Consider the following 15374-nt stretch of genomic DNA (forward strand, 5'->3'; position numbering starts at 1 on the left):
TTCATAATGCTGCAATATGGTTGAAATTTGGCAACAAATTGACTCGTAAATGGAATAATGCCAATCTGAAAAGTATGAGAAGAAATGTGAGCAGTTTGTTTGGAGAAACGGCCAATCAAAAGAATATGTATTGCTTTTATTATGATAATTCACATTTCAAACAACTGTGCAACTGCCTCGGGATTTAAAAAGCTAAAAATAAATCTAAAACTCAAATGTTTTTGTTTCTGGAGAAAAAGTTCGACCTGTTGAGTCCGCTGAATGCAGGAGAAATAGAAGTTAGATGTGGGATAGGATTTGGTGATCCAGTAGTCACCAGCTGAGTCTGTAGCTGTGAGGGAAGATCTTCTTGTGAAGATATTCCACAACTTCTTTCCTGTCCTTGAGTTTCTCAAACTCATAATAAGGAATCTAGAGGGGACAAAAACAGACTGTATTGGCAAATGCACTGGGTTTGAACCTACTAAATGGACAGTAGGTTCAACTATTGCTTTAAGAAAGTAAAAGTAATGGGTTAAACCATGCGTACACACTCAATGGTTGTTTTACCTGGACAACATCATATCCCAGAATCCTCAGATGTCGTTGCTTAATAGATTCCTTTCCCAGAAGCTGTTTTGCATTCGCAGCAAAGCGCTTTGGCCCATCAATACAGACAGCGATTCTGATGATTCACAAATGCATGCATTAAGTTAAGTGCATGCAAACATTCTCACACACCATAAATATCAGTGCCTCTTCACTACAAGCTTTAAAAGCAAATAGCCAGACATGCATTACCTCTTGCAGGCTTCATCTATATGGCGAGCAGGCAGCACAAATCCTTCCTCGTCTAGTTTTATCTCAACATCTGAGGAGAGACAGACGATTCAGAACAATCGGTCATATGCAATCACAGAGATTCATTACCAGATCTAGGGCCTTAGGCTAACCCTAATGCTTGTAATACATTCTGTAGAATAAAATGTGGAAAATTGGCAAAAAGAATGAGTAGGTAGTGTACAAGGACAAATTGTCAAACTGTGTTAGCGCGAGCAGTTCTGTAATAGACTTTTATAACCAAACTTCACCTGCAGGATTTATGGTATACCTATTGAATAGCAATACGAAGTGAGTACTCTAGAAGCAAAGTAAGATCGAGCTCCCAGCAGATCCACTAGTCCAGATTTCACAGCGTTGTCCAGTTGAGGTTCCACCGGAGTCTCCAGAGACTCTCCTGGGGCCAAAAATGACTTCACACGAAACTTGTGCGACAGACGTGGACCCTTCAAACACGTATAGGCATTTTGTAAGCAAACATTGTTGGTTATGAGTAAACAAGCAACATGAATATATCATGGACAGAAATATACTCAACACAAGCTCGCCAATGCAGACACAAATGTGCCAACGCATTGCAAGTTTGTGGTCGGTTGTACATGCATTCTTGCGTTACTGGCATGGTAACAAACCTCAGTACTCTAGGGGGTGATCGACTCATCTTCAAATGCCTCTGCCCTTAAATGGCCATATTATTATTCAGCTAGTTAGCTATAAGCATGTCAACAAAATTTCCTTCCAACTGTTCCACCATGACAGTAGCACATCTGATTGATAAGACAATACAAAAAGTGTCTTTATATTATTGAACATAAGCCTATCATTTACCTATACAGTCCACAGCAATCCATTTTGCAAATTGAATTCGTCAATCTGTCCGAGATTGATATATTAGGGACTTTTCTGTGGATGCATCAATGTAAACATGTATCAGAGGGATGCTTTAAGAGCGCTTTGGTTGCTTCACGTCATAAACACAGTGTTTTTTGGTCGCTGTGTCATAGATAAAATCTTAGAGAAACACTCGATCCAGTTTTCAGAATTGTGCTCTGTTCAGCTGTGCACTTTGAACGCAAGTACACGCCCTAGTCGCTAGTGTCACGCAAGCCTGAGTGCGGTTTGTCCTCTGCACAGCTGCGCGTTGCCTAAACAGCTGGCGTTTCGCTTACTGCCCCATGCTGAAAACAGGTGGTACAAGCTTGAATTGCTCCGATGGTTGGAATATTCCATATAGCTGTCCAGGGACATGAATAAGTGCATTCATTTGTTTAATGAGGTATTTTTTATATAAGTAAATCGCACTGACTTAATGCATTAAATCGACAGCCCTACTTTAAACCTTAATTAAGACGGTAATTAATCGACTGGAGTCATGTGGATTACTTTAATGCTGCTTATATATGCCTTTTGCACCGTCAAACAGCCAGCAGACTGATGGCATCCGTTTACTTGCATTGTATGGACAAACAGAGATGAAATGTGCTTATAAAAATCTTCATTTCAGTTCTGGTGAAAGTAAATCCTGAGATAATTAAAACTTTTGTGTGAACTAATCCTTTAATAGCAGAATTTCTGGTAAAGAACTACACTACCCATGATCCTGAATAGAAAGCATCCACCAATCAGAGCAAACGATTTGTGCAAAACGAGCTCTGCAGCGACCGCCCACTCCCATGATGCACTGTGAATGACACAATCAAGTCATCTCCCTCAATCTCAAAGCTACTTTTATATTTGTATTTACCTGAATATGTTGCTTCTATACTCATAATCCCAAAAAAATGGATATACTTTTACAGTCGATTACATAATTTGCAATGCTTTACAGGATTGTTGTTCATTCCCTCATTAAAGACGTTAAGTACAAAGTCTTGTACCTTTGACTTTTTTATGCAATGTTGTGATTCACCTCTGATCTGGTTGGTTTGGATCATGGCTTAAAACTCTTATGAAGGAAAACCTTCTGGAACAGGGGCACAGCTACCCAGTGTATATGCAAAACTAACTTGTGCGCCCCATGTATCTGTTGAGCGGGGTGTGGGGGGGTGGGGGCTGGAGTGTTGTCCATTATAAGCATTCATTTTGAGCCCCATCTATCTGTCGAGCGTTTCATTTACGGGGCGCCCCAATGCATTGCATACCTTGCATATATAGTTTTTGCACCTCTGTTCTGGATCCAAGACGGCTAAAAAACTGGACAGGCACTGTTGCTCTCTATAGTGCCATTTGTTGCAACGCTGATAACGCAACATGACCTTGTATTGCATTATGAATTTCGGAATCCACTGACACATTCATCGAGCTTGCATAGCTAGAAGCATTTTTATACTTGTGTAGAATATGTTTGGGGCCGTAAAGTGATTTTGTGTTCCATTTACTTATGGCACTTTTCCACCGCACGTTACGGTTCGACTCACCTAAACTCTACTCACTTTACTTTTCTGAGCTTGCATTTTCCACTGCAGTTTAGTGCCGCATCAACGTGGGTGGGATTATAGGCTGATCGTCATAGTTACACCGCCTCTACTGCCGTGACATCATCTTAAACACAACACAAACTGACCAAAACAATAACACGACTGCTAGCTGTTAGCTGCTAGCTCATTGTGCTGCATAAAGCAGTTGTAGCATGGTGATTTTACTCAAGTGTAACCGTTAAATTGGACTGGTTGTTTTAGAAGCTTCCAGTAGCCGGTCAACTAAATAAAGTGAAGCTTTCAAGCAGAGTATAGAGTTAACATAACAAAACGTACCATCCTCCATCGTGGCACTCTCCCTCACATTACTCGCCGGTTTAGATAGCGTCCATTTGGTGGAACCACTTCCACATTTCCTTCATGGTTCTGTAGTCACTTTAAAAAAAAATTTACTTTTCCCTACACTGTTGGTAGGCCCGGTGGCAGCCGTGTGCGGCCAACAGCCGAGACACTTCCTGAGAGACTTTTTCGTTTCGCTCATCGCTAACGAATGGACCGTCTGTACCTCGTTTATTGACCATGGCGTGATTTTGCACACATCCATTTATTTTTTCACAATTCGAAAGTTGCGTGAACAAATTATACTACTATCGCTGTTGCTAACTTTAAAACTAGCGGGTTGATGTCACGTGTCGGAAATCCAGTGACGCTGGTAGCGACGATTCTCTCTGACCAATCAGTGATCTGCAGGATTTTGACGTCACATTTAGTATCGGCTCGGCTCACTAGAACCTCGACCGAGGTTAAAAGTAACAGGTACTATCCACAGTGGAAAACCCCAAAAAAGCGAGCAGAGTAGAGTTGAGTCGAGTTGTACCGTGCAGTGGAAAAGCCTCATTATACTCATATATGCAAGAATATTCTATGAAGGTTCGTGTTTGCGGTGTCCGAAGGCTTGGCAAACTTTTTGGGTGAACGGCCCTTTAATGTAAACAATGCATTTTCACTCACATTATAGAACGGACACTCCAGCTTCACAGTCATGTAGAGTTGGGTGAGCTGAGCGAGCACTGTGCGATCCATTCCGCTGCCCTGTTCAGCTGTGTAATGGGAAGTAGAAAGTTATTATTAAATCCGTTTTCGAAAGTTTTTATGAAATGGTACTGTATAAACGAAGACATGTTTGCTTCCTTACCCTGTAGCTGCTGCATGAAGTAAGGGCTGAAGACTTTTGAGACGAAGTTCAACGGGTACCTCTGTAGCAGAGTACAGGCATGCAGTAGATCTAGAAGAGCTTTGGGCTGAAATTGCGAAAATCGGGCGTGCAATACAGACTCCACCTTTCGGAATAATCTCCCCGCGTCAGGCGGCACGTATCCCAAAACTCCAAGAGCTACTATTTGTTGTGACACCTGCCACGTTGAATACTCCTCCGCACGGTACATGAAACTCTCAGCCACTGCATTGAAAACAGGCGGAGAAAAAATGCGTCGTCGCCCAAAAAACTGCATCACCTTGGTTACTGTTTCTGCTTGAGCATTGAAGGTGATCTTAGGCACGTGGCGCTCAAGAGCTTCCACGAGAAAGTGATCGCTGTGTCCGTAGTGCATAAGTGCAGACAAAACTACAGTCAGTTCTGCATCTGCAAAGTTTTGCACATGACGGACAGCTTGCTTGCAGAGCGCAATAACTAGTGGCACTGCTTGCGTCTCTCCCAGCTTGACTAGAGCGCCTAAAATCTCACTAACCGCAACCGAGTCCATCCTGTGTGCTAATCGGAGTGCTTGAACATTCATTTCATTCAGAAGCTCCAAGTAGCGTCTATCCTCACCCAAACCAGACGCTAGCGTGCAATAAACAGCCACTAGCTGTGTTGTGTTCCATCGTGCTGGGTCTTTATATTGAAGCTGCGTCATAGCCTGTTTTAGCATTCCACAGTCAGGCCCTTCCATTGCAAATAAAGCCCTCGCTAACCCACAGAGTGCTTCAACACTTAACCGTCCCGAGTCCAGCCTCTCCTGACTCTCGGACACCAGCCTTACCACCAGGCGACTCCAAGGGTCAATGTAGAGTCGTGTGCAGCCCAGCAGAGCTCGAACCACCACTTCATCCTCCAACGTGGTAGACTCATGCTCAAGTTTGTGACAAAGTTTGTTCAAAGCCACGTCTGACAGCAGGACTTGTGGGTTCCTAAGACCACAGGCACCATCCTGTTCCAAGTCAGCCAATTGGTGCAGGACAGAAGCTGATGCTGCACCCGAGATCTCAGGGTGAGATTGCAGAAGACGTAGAACTTGCTGGGATGTTGTACAGAAGGACAAGCGGTTTGTAAATGTCCGATCCTCATCGGAAGTCAGGTGGGGCAACCAAGAAAGACATCTTCCACTGGCTAGGAGCTCTTGATAAGGGCGAACGGGTCCAGCGACAAGGAAAAGTGGGTCTCGTGTTGTGTTACATACTCTTTGACTGAGAGAGTAAACACTGGACGTCCTAAGACAGGGAAAGCATAGACGCTTACCCGGACACACTACAAGCGATGGAAGGACTTGGGCTCCCAAATTCTTAAGCAAATGCAGCAGTGCCAGTGTTTTGGCCATTGGAAAGTGCTACAACATCCTTAATCTAGTCACAACAAAAGACAGAACATGGTTAATGGGTCATTTTCTTTTACTGGTGAAAAATAAACATAAACGACGACAAAAGCCAAAAGATTAAATGCCATGGATCAATATTTACGGAGTAATCAATTATTTTGTAGAGAGTAAATGGCACTTTTTTTTTCTTGATTTCCAAAGTTGGAGTGCCTATAACTCCAGAATTATGAAAGATATCTTAAAATGATTCTACATTCTGGTTCAGAACAAACTTTTCTTAGTGTATCTTAAATTTTAAGGCCCTATATGCTTAAATCCCAGAGATTTGGGACTCTCAATGTGGCTCCATCTGTAGTTTGTTAAATTTTACCCATTTTCTGAGGTTGAAAACCAAAGGCTATTTTGACTTGTCCAACAATAAAAAGGTATCAAGTACAAATAATGCTAAAACTAGATATGTCCCTTTATTGATTCACATAAAAACAATAGTTATGCTAATTCTAGAAATAAGTGACGCATGTGGCTCTTCGGTTAGTCAATATCTAAATCTAGCTTTCAGGATTTCAGAAATGCAACGCTCTGGAAAACTTATTAACACAATCAACAATACCAGCTGAGACTCGTAGTGACGGATTAATTGACAGCTGCTGTCAGACTCTATGTTATTATTATTCCTCACACGGTCGCAAGACGACATGTACATGAATCTGGCGTGGTGAGCTGGAACCTGCTTACGTCAGCTGTCACCGCTTACGTCACGAAGTACCGCAACAGCCAATAGGAAAATTCAACTGCAGTAGCCACCGTTCAACCTGAAGAGGGCAGCACTCAGACGTTTTTACACCATATATTGTAGAATTAAAACACTTTATACACAGATGTCAAAAAAATTACTTGAATCAATGACCAGTACTAATAAAGCCCCATGCTTACAGATCATTAACTAAAAAAAGTTGGTTTAGGGTTTAGTTACCCTTATAATTTCATGAGGAGTACAACTGTTTTTATAAGAAAAAAATACTGACTGCACCTTTAAAGATGAACACAAATGGTGAAAAGAGTCTCCAGTGATTGCTTCAAGACATCAGTAAGATTACTATCAATTATATAAATTTTACAACATGCAGCAGGATTTAACTAAAAGAGTGCCACTCTTGAAACACAACATCCTCTCTGTATTGCAAATCCTTTTTCAATAAGACGAGAGCAGCTGTGTGAATCTCAAAAAGCATGTCACAGACAAAGACAGAATATTATTATTATTATTATTATTATTATTATTAGTATTATTATTATTGGCAAAAATAATAAAGCACTTTTTAGGACCCTTTAGATTTTATTTTTAATTTCATGACAATTCAACTTTCCACCTCCCAAATCTCATGAATTACTATAATGCAATAACTATACTGAGTTTGGCATGGCGTGCGGATTTTACATAGCAAAAGAATTAGAAAAAGTATCCTTAAAGTTGCATCAAACACGCTTTGCCCTTGTACCTCAAGCGGTTACATAGCATGTTATATAGCAAAGTGCGCGTGACATCGAAAATAAACTAGTCACAATTCAACGAGGCAATTAAGGGACAAAGTAAGTACCAAAGCGTCATGATGAAAAACACAAATACAGAACAATGAGGTGAAATGAAAAACAGTTACCTCAGAAACAGTCCAGTGCAGATTACACAAACCCGGCATGGTTCTGTAACAACTGCGCATGAACACTAAAAGCTGAATTGTGATTGGTCATTCCGTCTTCATGGGCGGAGAAAGAGGGTAGCAAAACTCCGCCCACGTTTTGCCGCTGTTTTGACTTACGCAAGAATTCTTTATTTTATTTTAATAAAAAACAAATGTTTCAGATTTTAGATAGCTGTTTACTCTGTATTAAACATTGAGATGACCAAAAATGTCATATGTAAATTAGAATTATAATAATGAAATATGCTTTTTATATTTCATATTCATCATTGATTTATATTATTTCATAAATAATTAATATATATTATATCATTTATTTTATTTATAATACAACAATTTATAGAATTAATGTATTTTATAGTTTATATTAAATGTTAAATTATATTACCAATTTGTTAAATTATATTATTATTTATATATTATGAATAATCATTTTTATTACTATATACTATAATGACCATTCTTGTTTTTGATGTTAGCCAGTGTTGTTGAACATATATTCATAAATGACTTATAATCATATATGTCATATATTATTTTATATAGAATGCAGTAATATTGTTTTAAATAATGTAATGTATAATATTGATTGTATAATTTCTTTTATTACTAACATATTCATAACTATAATTGTTTAATTATATTATAATTAATAAATATTCTTGTTATTGTCGTTTCACCCATGGCTATTTTAAGCAGTTTATAATAATTCAGTATTATTTATGCCAAATTTTATTACAGTTTATCTTCATTGTACAAGCATGAATTGACAAATAATAATTCAACATGTTTCTGAAAGGTCTAAATGCTCTAGACAGAAAATCAAGATTCAAATTGAGAGAGTAAAAGTAAGAAAACAGACACAATGATGAGAGCATGTAAGAAAGCAGCACATCAGTCTTAAATCCAAATGGACGGGTGTTGCAAGTTTTGAGTTTTTCAATAGGGCGCATGGCTTTGCTTTTTGATGCATTAACATTTTCTCTCAAGATGTGCTTTTAAATAGATGTAGTAGACCATAGTTACTAACCTTCACAAAACATCTGGTGAACATAATTACAATGTTAACATCAACTAAGCAAAGCCCACAAGAAACATTGTTTAATAAGTCATTTATTCAAAATATCGTTTATTATGAAATGTAAAAATACAGTTAGCTCAGGCCTTGAATGCACCTAAAACGTAACACTTTCACATTTATTTTTGTTTTTAGTCTTTAACAAAGAGAAATGAGACCCTGTCTTAGAGGTTTGAGATCGTACAACTTACCGACTAACAAGAAGTAAACTAAAGTTACACTCCATTATAGACTAGACATGGACAAAATATATGAAAAAGTTATGATCCATCAGACCCATACAACTACCTTCACCTATTAACCATGAGGCCTAACAATTACACTGGAATGTTACAATTTGCATATATCAAAAAAACAATAAACACTGAAATGTCAACGTTGCACCGTAACCAAATTCAAACACCACAAAGAGAAAAACAAAATGGTGCACAGTTCAATGGTGGATTTTGGTAATAGAGTGACTCAACCTTTTCCCAAACCGTTGTCTTGATTCAGCATCATAACTCATTCATATATTAGGTCTTATCCAAGAGATTTCTACAGAATGCTCCTTTAATTCTCACATACACATACATGCAATAATAAAGCTCAGGTCAGGTTCCCATGGGACAGCGCAGAATTCCTCTAGCCTAAAAGGGGATTTTAAAAGCAAGATGACCGGGGCTTGTTTGCAGTTTAATCATCCTTGTCTTTGGCTCCATGTTTGAGAATACGGGTGAACTCCACATAGTTGAAGTTGCTCTTTTTATCAATGGGTGCTTCTCTGAAGAGCTCATCGACTTCTTCATCTGTGAAGCGATCGCCCATGGTGGTCAGAAGCTCTCGCAAGTAGTCCTCCTGAATGAAGCCTGAGGGAAGGAATCAAACGTTCCATACATGCATATTAATTCATAAATATCATATCGTCAAAAGGTGAATTCATATTTTCCATGCATAATTTATTTTAGGAGACTGCGGTCATATGTGGTGATAAATTGTAAACAGATTCAGTGATGCAATAGGTGCAGCATAAACTGACGTGACGCTATTTTTCTTGCAAATGCAATAAAAAAAAATATATAGTTATAATGCAATTAATAATGAATAATGCAGTTCACACCAAACAATTACTTGATTACACCGCTACTATGATAAACATGTTTATTTTATTTTTAAAAAGTCATTTTGATATTTTTCAGGGGATTAAATAAAAAAAATAAAAAAAATGGCGTAACCATAGAGACATTAAAAAAAGAAATAGAAGTCTCATTAGAAGCTAAAAATTCTTGAATATGGCCATATTATTTATTAATATTTTTTAAAACTTGCACAACAAATCAAAGTCAGGTGATGTAACCTAAAGCGCCCTCTAGAGGACAGGGCGGGGTTTTGTGTTCCCTCGCAATAAATATACCATGGCTTTACCTCAGTAACCATATTCTAATCATGGTACTAATACAGGAAACCATGGTAATAATACAGGAAAACAAAGACATTGGCAATAAAAATCATATTTTTTTGGTTAGTAGGGTTTTACTACAGATGTCATAGTTGAACCATAGTATTTGTAGCAATGCAATAGTAAGGAACCACAATATTAACCATGGTTTATCTATAAGAGGACCATGGATGCAGTATACTGTACTAAAACCATGGGGGGTTAGCCTACTACAGTCATGTTTACATTATTACTATAGTAAAAACAAGATGGTTACAGACTACATATTACTGAAGTGAAACCATAGTACAGTACAACTGGTTACTACAATCAAGGTTACTTACTATAGTAAAAGCATGGTTTCCTCTAAAATGGCTACTTATTTTATTTTCTCCCCAATTTGGAAAGCCCAATGTCAACGGCCCACATGGGGTCAAGACAAGTTTGTACCTGTTCCTTCCTCGTCAAAGCAAGCAAAAGCATTACGAATGACTTCCTCTGGGTCTGTACCATTGAGCTTCTCTCCGAACATAGTGAGGAACATGGTGAAATTTATCGGCCCGGGAGCTTCAGTCATCATCGCCTCCAAATAATCATCTGCTGGGTTCTTTCCTGAAGTGAAAAAGTGGAATGAACAACAGATGAATTTAACCATTCTGTGAACAAAACATTATTTATAACGGATTATAACTGATATACTGAAAGGGTTAGTCCACCCTAAAATGAAAACGTGTCATTTGTACATCATTCGTGCGTCAATTGTTACTGAGGCTGTCAGCCTGTTCAATTCTGCCCAACATCTCGTTTTAGACTTAACAGAAGGAAGAAAATGGGTTTGGAACAACTTGAAGGTGAGTAAATGACAGAATTCAAACTTCCCCTTTAAGGCAACAGATGAAACCTTACCGAGAGACGCCAGCATGTCGTGCAGATCCTCCTTATCTACAAAACCGTCCCGGTTCTGGTCAATCATGTTGAAAGCTTCTTTAAATTCCTGAATCTGTGACTGGTCGAACATGGCAAAGACATTGGAGGTGGCGCGCTGAGGGCGCTTCTTGGTGGCCTTTCCCTTGGCGCGACATTTGCTCGACATTTTAGCTGAGTTTGGCTTTACCTGCGAGCTAAAGAAACAAGGGACATGTCAAACAAGCTCAAACACTAATCATTTCTGAATTTTACAGGACAGAAAAGAGTTTGGGCAGCTTGAATTGGGCATTCAGCAACATACAAACACAAAATTAAAAGACAGGAAATCTAATAATTTCATGTGATGCTGCCGATGGTTTGGTAAAAGCAAATGTGTACAACGTAGAGGTAGACCAATATATCGGTTTTACCGATTAATCGGTGCCGATAGTTGCCATTAGTTTTAATCTAGTGAATGTAGGTTAGAAAAAGCTTAATTTGGTAAATGCTTAAATATAGAGAACTGTAATGAGCCAAGCCTCCATTTCAAAATATGCAAGTGTATTCTGGGGTCCTGTTTATAGTTATAAGTCCAGTATTATGCACCAAATCTTCATTTTTCAATCATTATTTTTGGGACTTTGGTTGCACAAACAACAGCTGGGATTTTATTAATTTTGGACTCTTGTAGCTTCAATGTCTGTGCCCGTTACGGTGAGGAAAGACAACCCTCTACGATCATGTTGGAGAAAGAATCATCATTGGCTAGTAAATTTTAGTTTTTTAGTTACGATCAACTTATGCTTGCGATGTTTTTGGGAAACGCAGCCCAGGTGCATGCATTTTAATGCCCTGCAAACCTAATTTGGGTTTATGTGAATTGCTGCATATTCTGCAGATGTAAACATGTCACAAATATATCAAGCTGGTTAACATTAATGGTCTACCGATATATCGGTGCCGATAGTAGCTTTTTTTGAACTATTGGTTATCTGCAAAAATCGAAGCTGATAGTATTTTTATTAAATTCCTCTTTTCTTATGGGTCCAAAACCCTTTATCTGATGTATACACTGGCACCCAAAAGTTTGGAATAATGTACAGATTTTGCTCTTATGGAAAGAAAGTGGCATTCAACTGATCACAATGTTAGTCAGGACATTAATAATGTGAATATTTACTATTACAATGTGAAAAAAATTTCAGAACGTCTTAAACTACTTCAGAGTTCTCGTGAAAAAATCCTCCATGTGCAGCAAAGACAGTTTTGCAGATCCTTGTTATTCTAGCGGTCAGTTTGTCCAGATAATCAGGTGACCTTTCACCCCACACTTCCTGTAACACTTGACCTTTCACCCCACACTTCCTGTAGCACTTGCCATAGATGTGTCTGTCTTGTCGGGCACTTCTCACGCACCTTACAGTCTAGCTGATCCCACAAAAGCTCAATGGGGTTCAGATCCGTAACACTCTTTTCCAATTATCTGTTGTCCAGTGTCTGTGTTTCTTTGCCCACTCGAACCTTTTCTTTTTGTTTTCCTGTTTCAAAAGTGTCTTTCTTTGCAATTCTTCCCATAAGTCCTCCTGAGTCTTCTCTTTACTGTTGTACATGAAACTGGTGTTGAGCGGGTAGAATTCAATGAAGCTGTCAGCGGAGGACATGTGAGGCGTCTATTTCTCAAACTAGAGACTCTGATGTACTTATCCTCTTGTTTAGTTGCACATCTGATCTTCCACATCTCTTTCTGTCCTTGTTAGAGACAGTTGTGCTTTGTCTTTGAAGACTGTATTGTGCACCTTTGGATGAAATCTGCAGTTTTTTGGCAATTTCAAGCATTGTACAGCCTTCATTCCTCAAAACAATGATTGACTGACGAGTTTCTAGACAAAGTTGTTTCTTATTTGACCTAATATTGACCTTAAGACATGCCAGTCTATTGCATACTGTGGCAACTCAAAAACAAACACAAACACAATGTTCAGCTTCATTTAATGAACCAAATATCTTTCAGCTGTGTTTGATATAATGGCAAGTGATTTTCTAGAACCAAATTATAAATTTATCATGATTACTGAAGGATAAGGTGTTGGAGTGATGCTGCTGTCTAGATTTGATCAAAAATTACTTTTTCAAATAGTGATGGTGCTTTACATCAGTAATGTCCCGAATAGGGCTGCAACGATTCGTCGACGTTGTCGACAAAAATCGATAATAGAAATAGTCGACAATGAATTTCATTGTCAAAGTTGTTTTCCGACCGAGGCACCTCTCTTCATTACAATCTCTGCCGAGAGTCGCACATGCGCATTAGCTTCTCTGCTGAGTGATAACATACAGAAATGGCGGGGTCCAACGCAGCAGCTGCGCGTACCAAAACATCTAAAGTTTGGGAGCATTTTAGCCTGGATACAGCGAATAAAAAGATTACCTGCATGGTTTGCAAAGCAGTCCTTGCGTATCACGGCAGCACCTCGGTGATGCACGAACATTTAAAGAGAAAGCACGTCGGACAGTTGAATGAAACGGAGTTTGACTCGCCTCGGTAAGATTTAAATAACATGGAAGCTAATACGTTTTGTTTTGGATATACATTGTACATTTTATAAGCATATTTTCGGTAAAAAAAAAAAAGGATTTAACGTTATGCCCAACTGTGCCTGACAAAAGTATTTTAAATTAAATGCATGCAGTCTGAAGAAGAGAGCCACCATGGACCCCTTTCTGCAAAAGAATCAGACGTGCACCCCACAACAGGCGAATGCCCTCACTGAGTCAGTATTGCAGATGCTGATCTATGATATGAGGCCGCTCTCCATGGTCGATGGTGCTGGGTTTCAACAAATGATAGCCCAGTTTATTTACTTTTAGTATGAATCGGACTATCAGCAGCAAAGTTCAATAAAATATGCATTTTTCATTGAAGTACCCCCTTCTTTCTTGTGTTTACTATCATTTTCCACAGAATTAAAGCAATCTCATGCTAAATTTAAAAAAAAAATTAATAATTTTTCGATTAGTCGACTAATCGTTTCAATAGTCGGTGACTAGTCGACTATTAAAATAGTCGTTAGTTGCAGCCCTAGTCCCGAATATACTCTGTGATCAGTTGAATACCACTTTGGTGAATTAAAGTAACAATTACCTTCTGAAACAGCAAAATCTGTACATTATTCCAAACTTTTGGCCAGCAATGTGTAATATATATATATATATACACACACACATATACAAAAATACATCGCTAAAAATTTTTTTTGAGTCTTTTAAAGTTAGAAAATAAAAAACACACAAGTTACAAAGGCTTACTTAAACATAGCCCGATTATAAAAGGAACAAAAACGGATTAATCCCATCTAATAATCGCAATAAACTCAACAAACATTTGACCAGTGACCGAGGGTGCACTACACTGACGCTAATCATAACCTACATCTGCGACCCATTTTATGTATTTATAGAACCTTTAATTTAATGAGGGCAGATCCCAATCATGTGGCCTAAATAATAATGATTAATTATAACAACTTTTAACATATTTTAAACGATTAAACGCTAACAAACACACCATAAGGATAACACAGGAAGCCCCAACCCAAAAAAGCAAACAAAAAAACTGCACTGCCACAATGAATAACATGCTGAATTTCTATTTCAAACACGTTGAATCGTTAAATACCGCAACTGAATAACATGCTAGGATTTAAAAATTGATTAAATAAATAAATAATAAAACCAAGACCATTTCAGACACGTGGAAGCACATAAAGTAACTCGATTATTCACCCTGCGCGCATGTTTTACGTAAGTATATAATTCGTATATGTTTAATAAATAAAACAAAAACGCGTGAAAACAGATTAACAACATACGAATAAACGTCTCACCTTCCAAACGAGATCGACAGCTGTGTCTTCCGCTGTGTTCAACCACCGCCCAAACTTCCGGATTTCAGCGGCGCTTCTGCGATCCTCCTCGGACCAGACCATTACAACAGTATGGGGGTCATAGATGAAAGACTGCGATTAGCAAAAATGAAACGCAACACACAGTAAACCGTAAGGCATTTAAATTAAAACATTCTTTATGTAATATCTGTACTTTTCTCAAGAGGTCCTATTCATTAATCAACTAAGTTGACTATGAAACCCCCCTTTCTTCCACGTTAGTTTATCCAGACACGCCCCCTTCTGCCTACGTAATTGTTTTTTAACGTTACCATATGAGGGCTGAAATAATGTTTTTCATCCTGCGCAAATAGAGAAATGTGACGATAGTTGCAATTAGAGCAAATCGACGTTTGAATTATGAAAATACCTCGGTTTAAACATTTAATTTGCAATCACGTGTGGATAGTATACGGATAATGTCCACGTAGGCCTGTTTTCTTTTTCTTTATCAACATAAAGAGTTTTGTTCAAAATGCGTTTTGCCATCACTTTTAAA

At 38.4% G+C, this 15374-nt stretch overlaps 2 protein-coding genes across 2 annotated transcripts; both read right to left on the minus strand.

The window, feature by feature from the left end:
- Positions 1 to 70: 70 nt before the first annotated feature.
- fastkd3 (FAST kinase domains 3) lies at positions 71 to 7536 on the minus strand. The gene is made up of 7 exons (XM_052133642.1): positions 7489 to 7536; positions 4432 to 5858; positions 4248 to 4336; positions 1091 to 1265; positions 781 to 850; positions 550 to 664; positions 71 to 411 (listed from the first exon to the last, which is right to left on the minus strand). The coding sequence occupies exons 2-7, from the start codon at positions 5831 to 5833 to the stop codon at positions 313 to 315; spliced, it is 1950 nt and encodes a 649-aa protein (XP_051989602.1). The 5' UTR covers positions 5834 to 5858; positions 7489 to 7536; the 3' UTR covers positions 71 to 312.
- Positions 7537 to 8246: 710 nt separating this feature from the next.
- Positions 8247 to 14887, minus strand: LOC127647360 (myosin regulatory light chain 2, smooth muscle minor isoform-like). The gene is made up of 4 exons (XM_052131554.1): positions 14816 to 14887; positions 10932 to 11146; positions 10476 to 10637; positions 8247 to 9456 (listed from the first exon to the last, which is right to left on the minus strand). The coding sequence occupies exons 2-4, from the start codon at positions 11116 to 11118 to the stop codon at positions 9284 to 9286; spliced, it is 522 nt and encodes a 173-aa protein (XP_051987514.1). The 5' UTR covers positions 11119 to 11146; positions 14816 to 14887; the 3' UTR covers positions 8247 to 9283.
- Positions 14888 to 15374: the final 487 nt, after the last annotated feature.

This window comes from Xyrauchen texanus, chromosome 1, assembly GCF_025860055.1.
Source record: "Xyrauchen texanus isolate HMW12.3.18 chromosome 1, RBS_HiC_50CHRs, whole genome shotgun sequence".
NCBI lineage: Eukaryota > Metazoa > Chordata > Actinopteri > Cypriniformes > Catostomidae > Xyrauchen > Xyrauchen texanus.

Excerpts from the sequence above, each read along its gene's own strand:
- fastkd3 (XM_052133642.1), bottom strand. The coding sequence starts at position 5,833 with ATGGCCAAAACACTGGCACTGCTGCATTTGCTTAAGAATTTGGGAGCC. Across the intron at positions 4,337-4,431 it reads CTTCATGCAGCAGCTACAGG|CTGAACAGGGCAGCGGAATG; the intron begins GTAAGGAAGCAA and ends CCCATTACACAG. Across the intron at positions 1,266-4,247 it reads TGGAGTGTCCGTTCTATAAT|GGTCCACGTCTGTCGCACAA; the intron begins GTGAGTGAAAAT and ends ACGTGTTTGAAG.
- LOC127647360 (XM_052131554.1), bottom strand. The coding sequence starts at position 11,118 with ATGTCGAGCAAATGTCGCGCCAAGGGAAAGGCCACCAAGAAGCGCCCT. Across the intron at positions 10,638-10,931 it reads CGACATGCTGGCGTCTCTCG|GAAAGAACCCAGCAGATGAT; the intron begins GTAAGGTTTCAT and ends TTTTCACTTCAG. Across the intron at positions 9,457-10,475 it reads CTTTGACGAGGAAGGAACAG|GCTTCATTCAGGAGGACTAC; the intron begins GTACAAACTTGT and ends TCCTTCCCTCAG.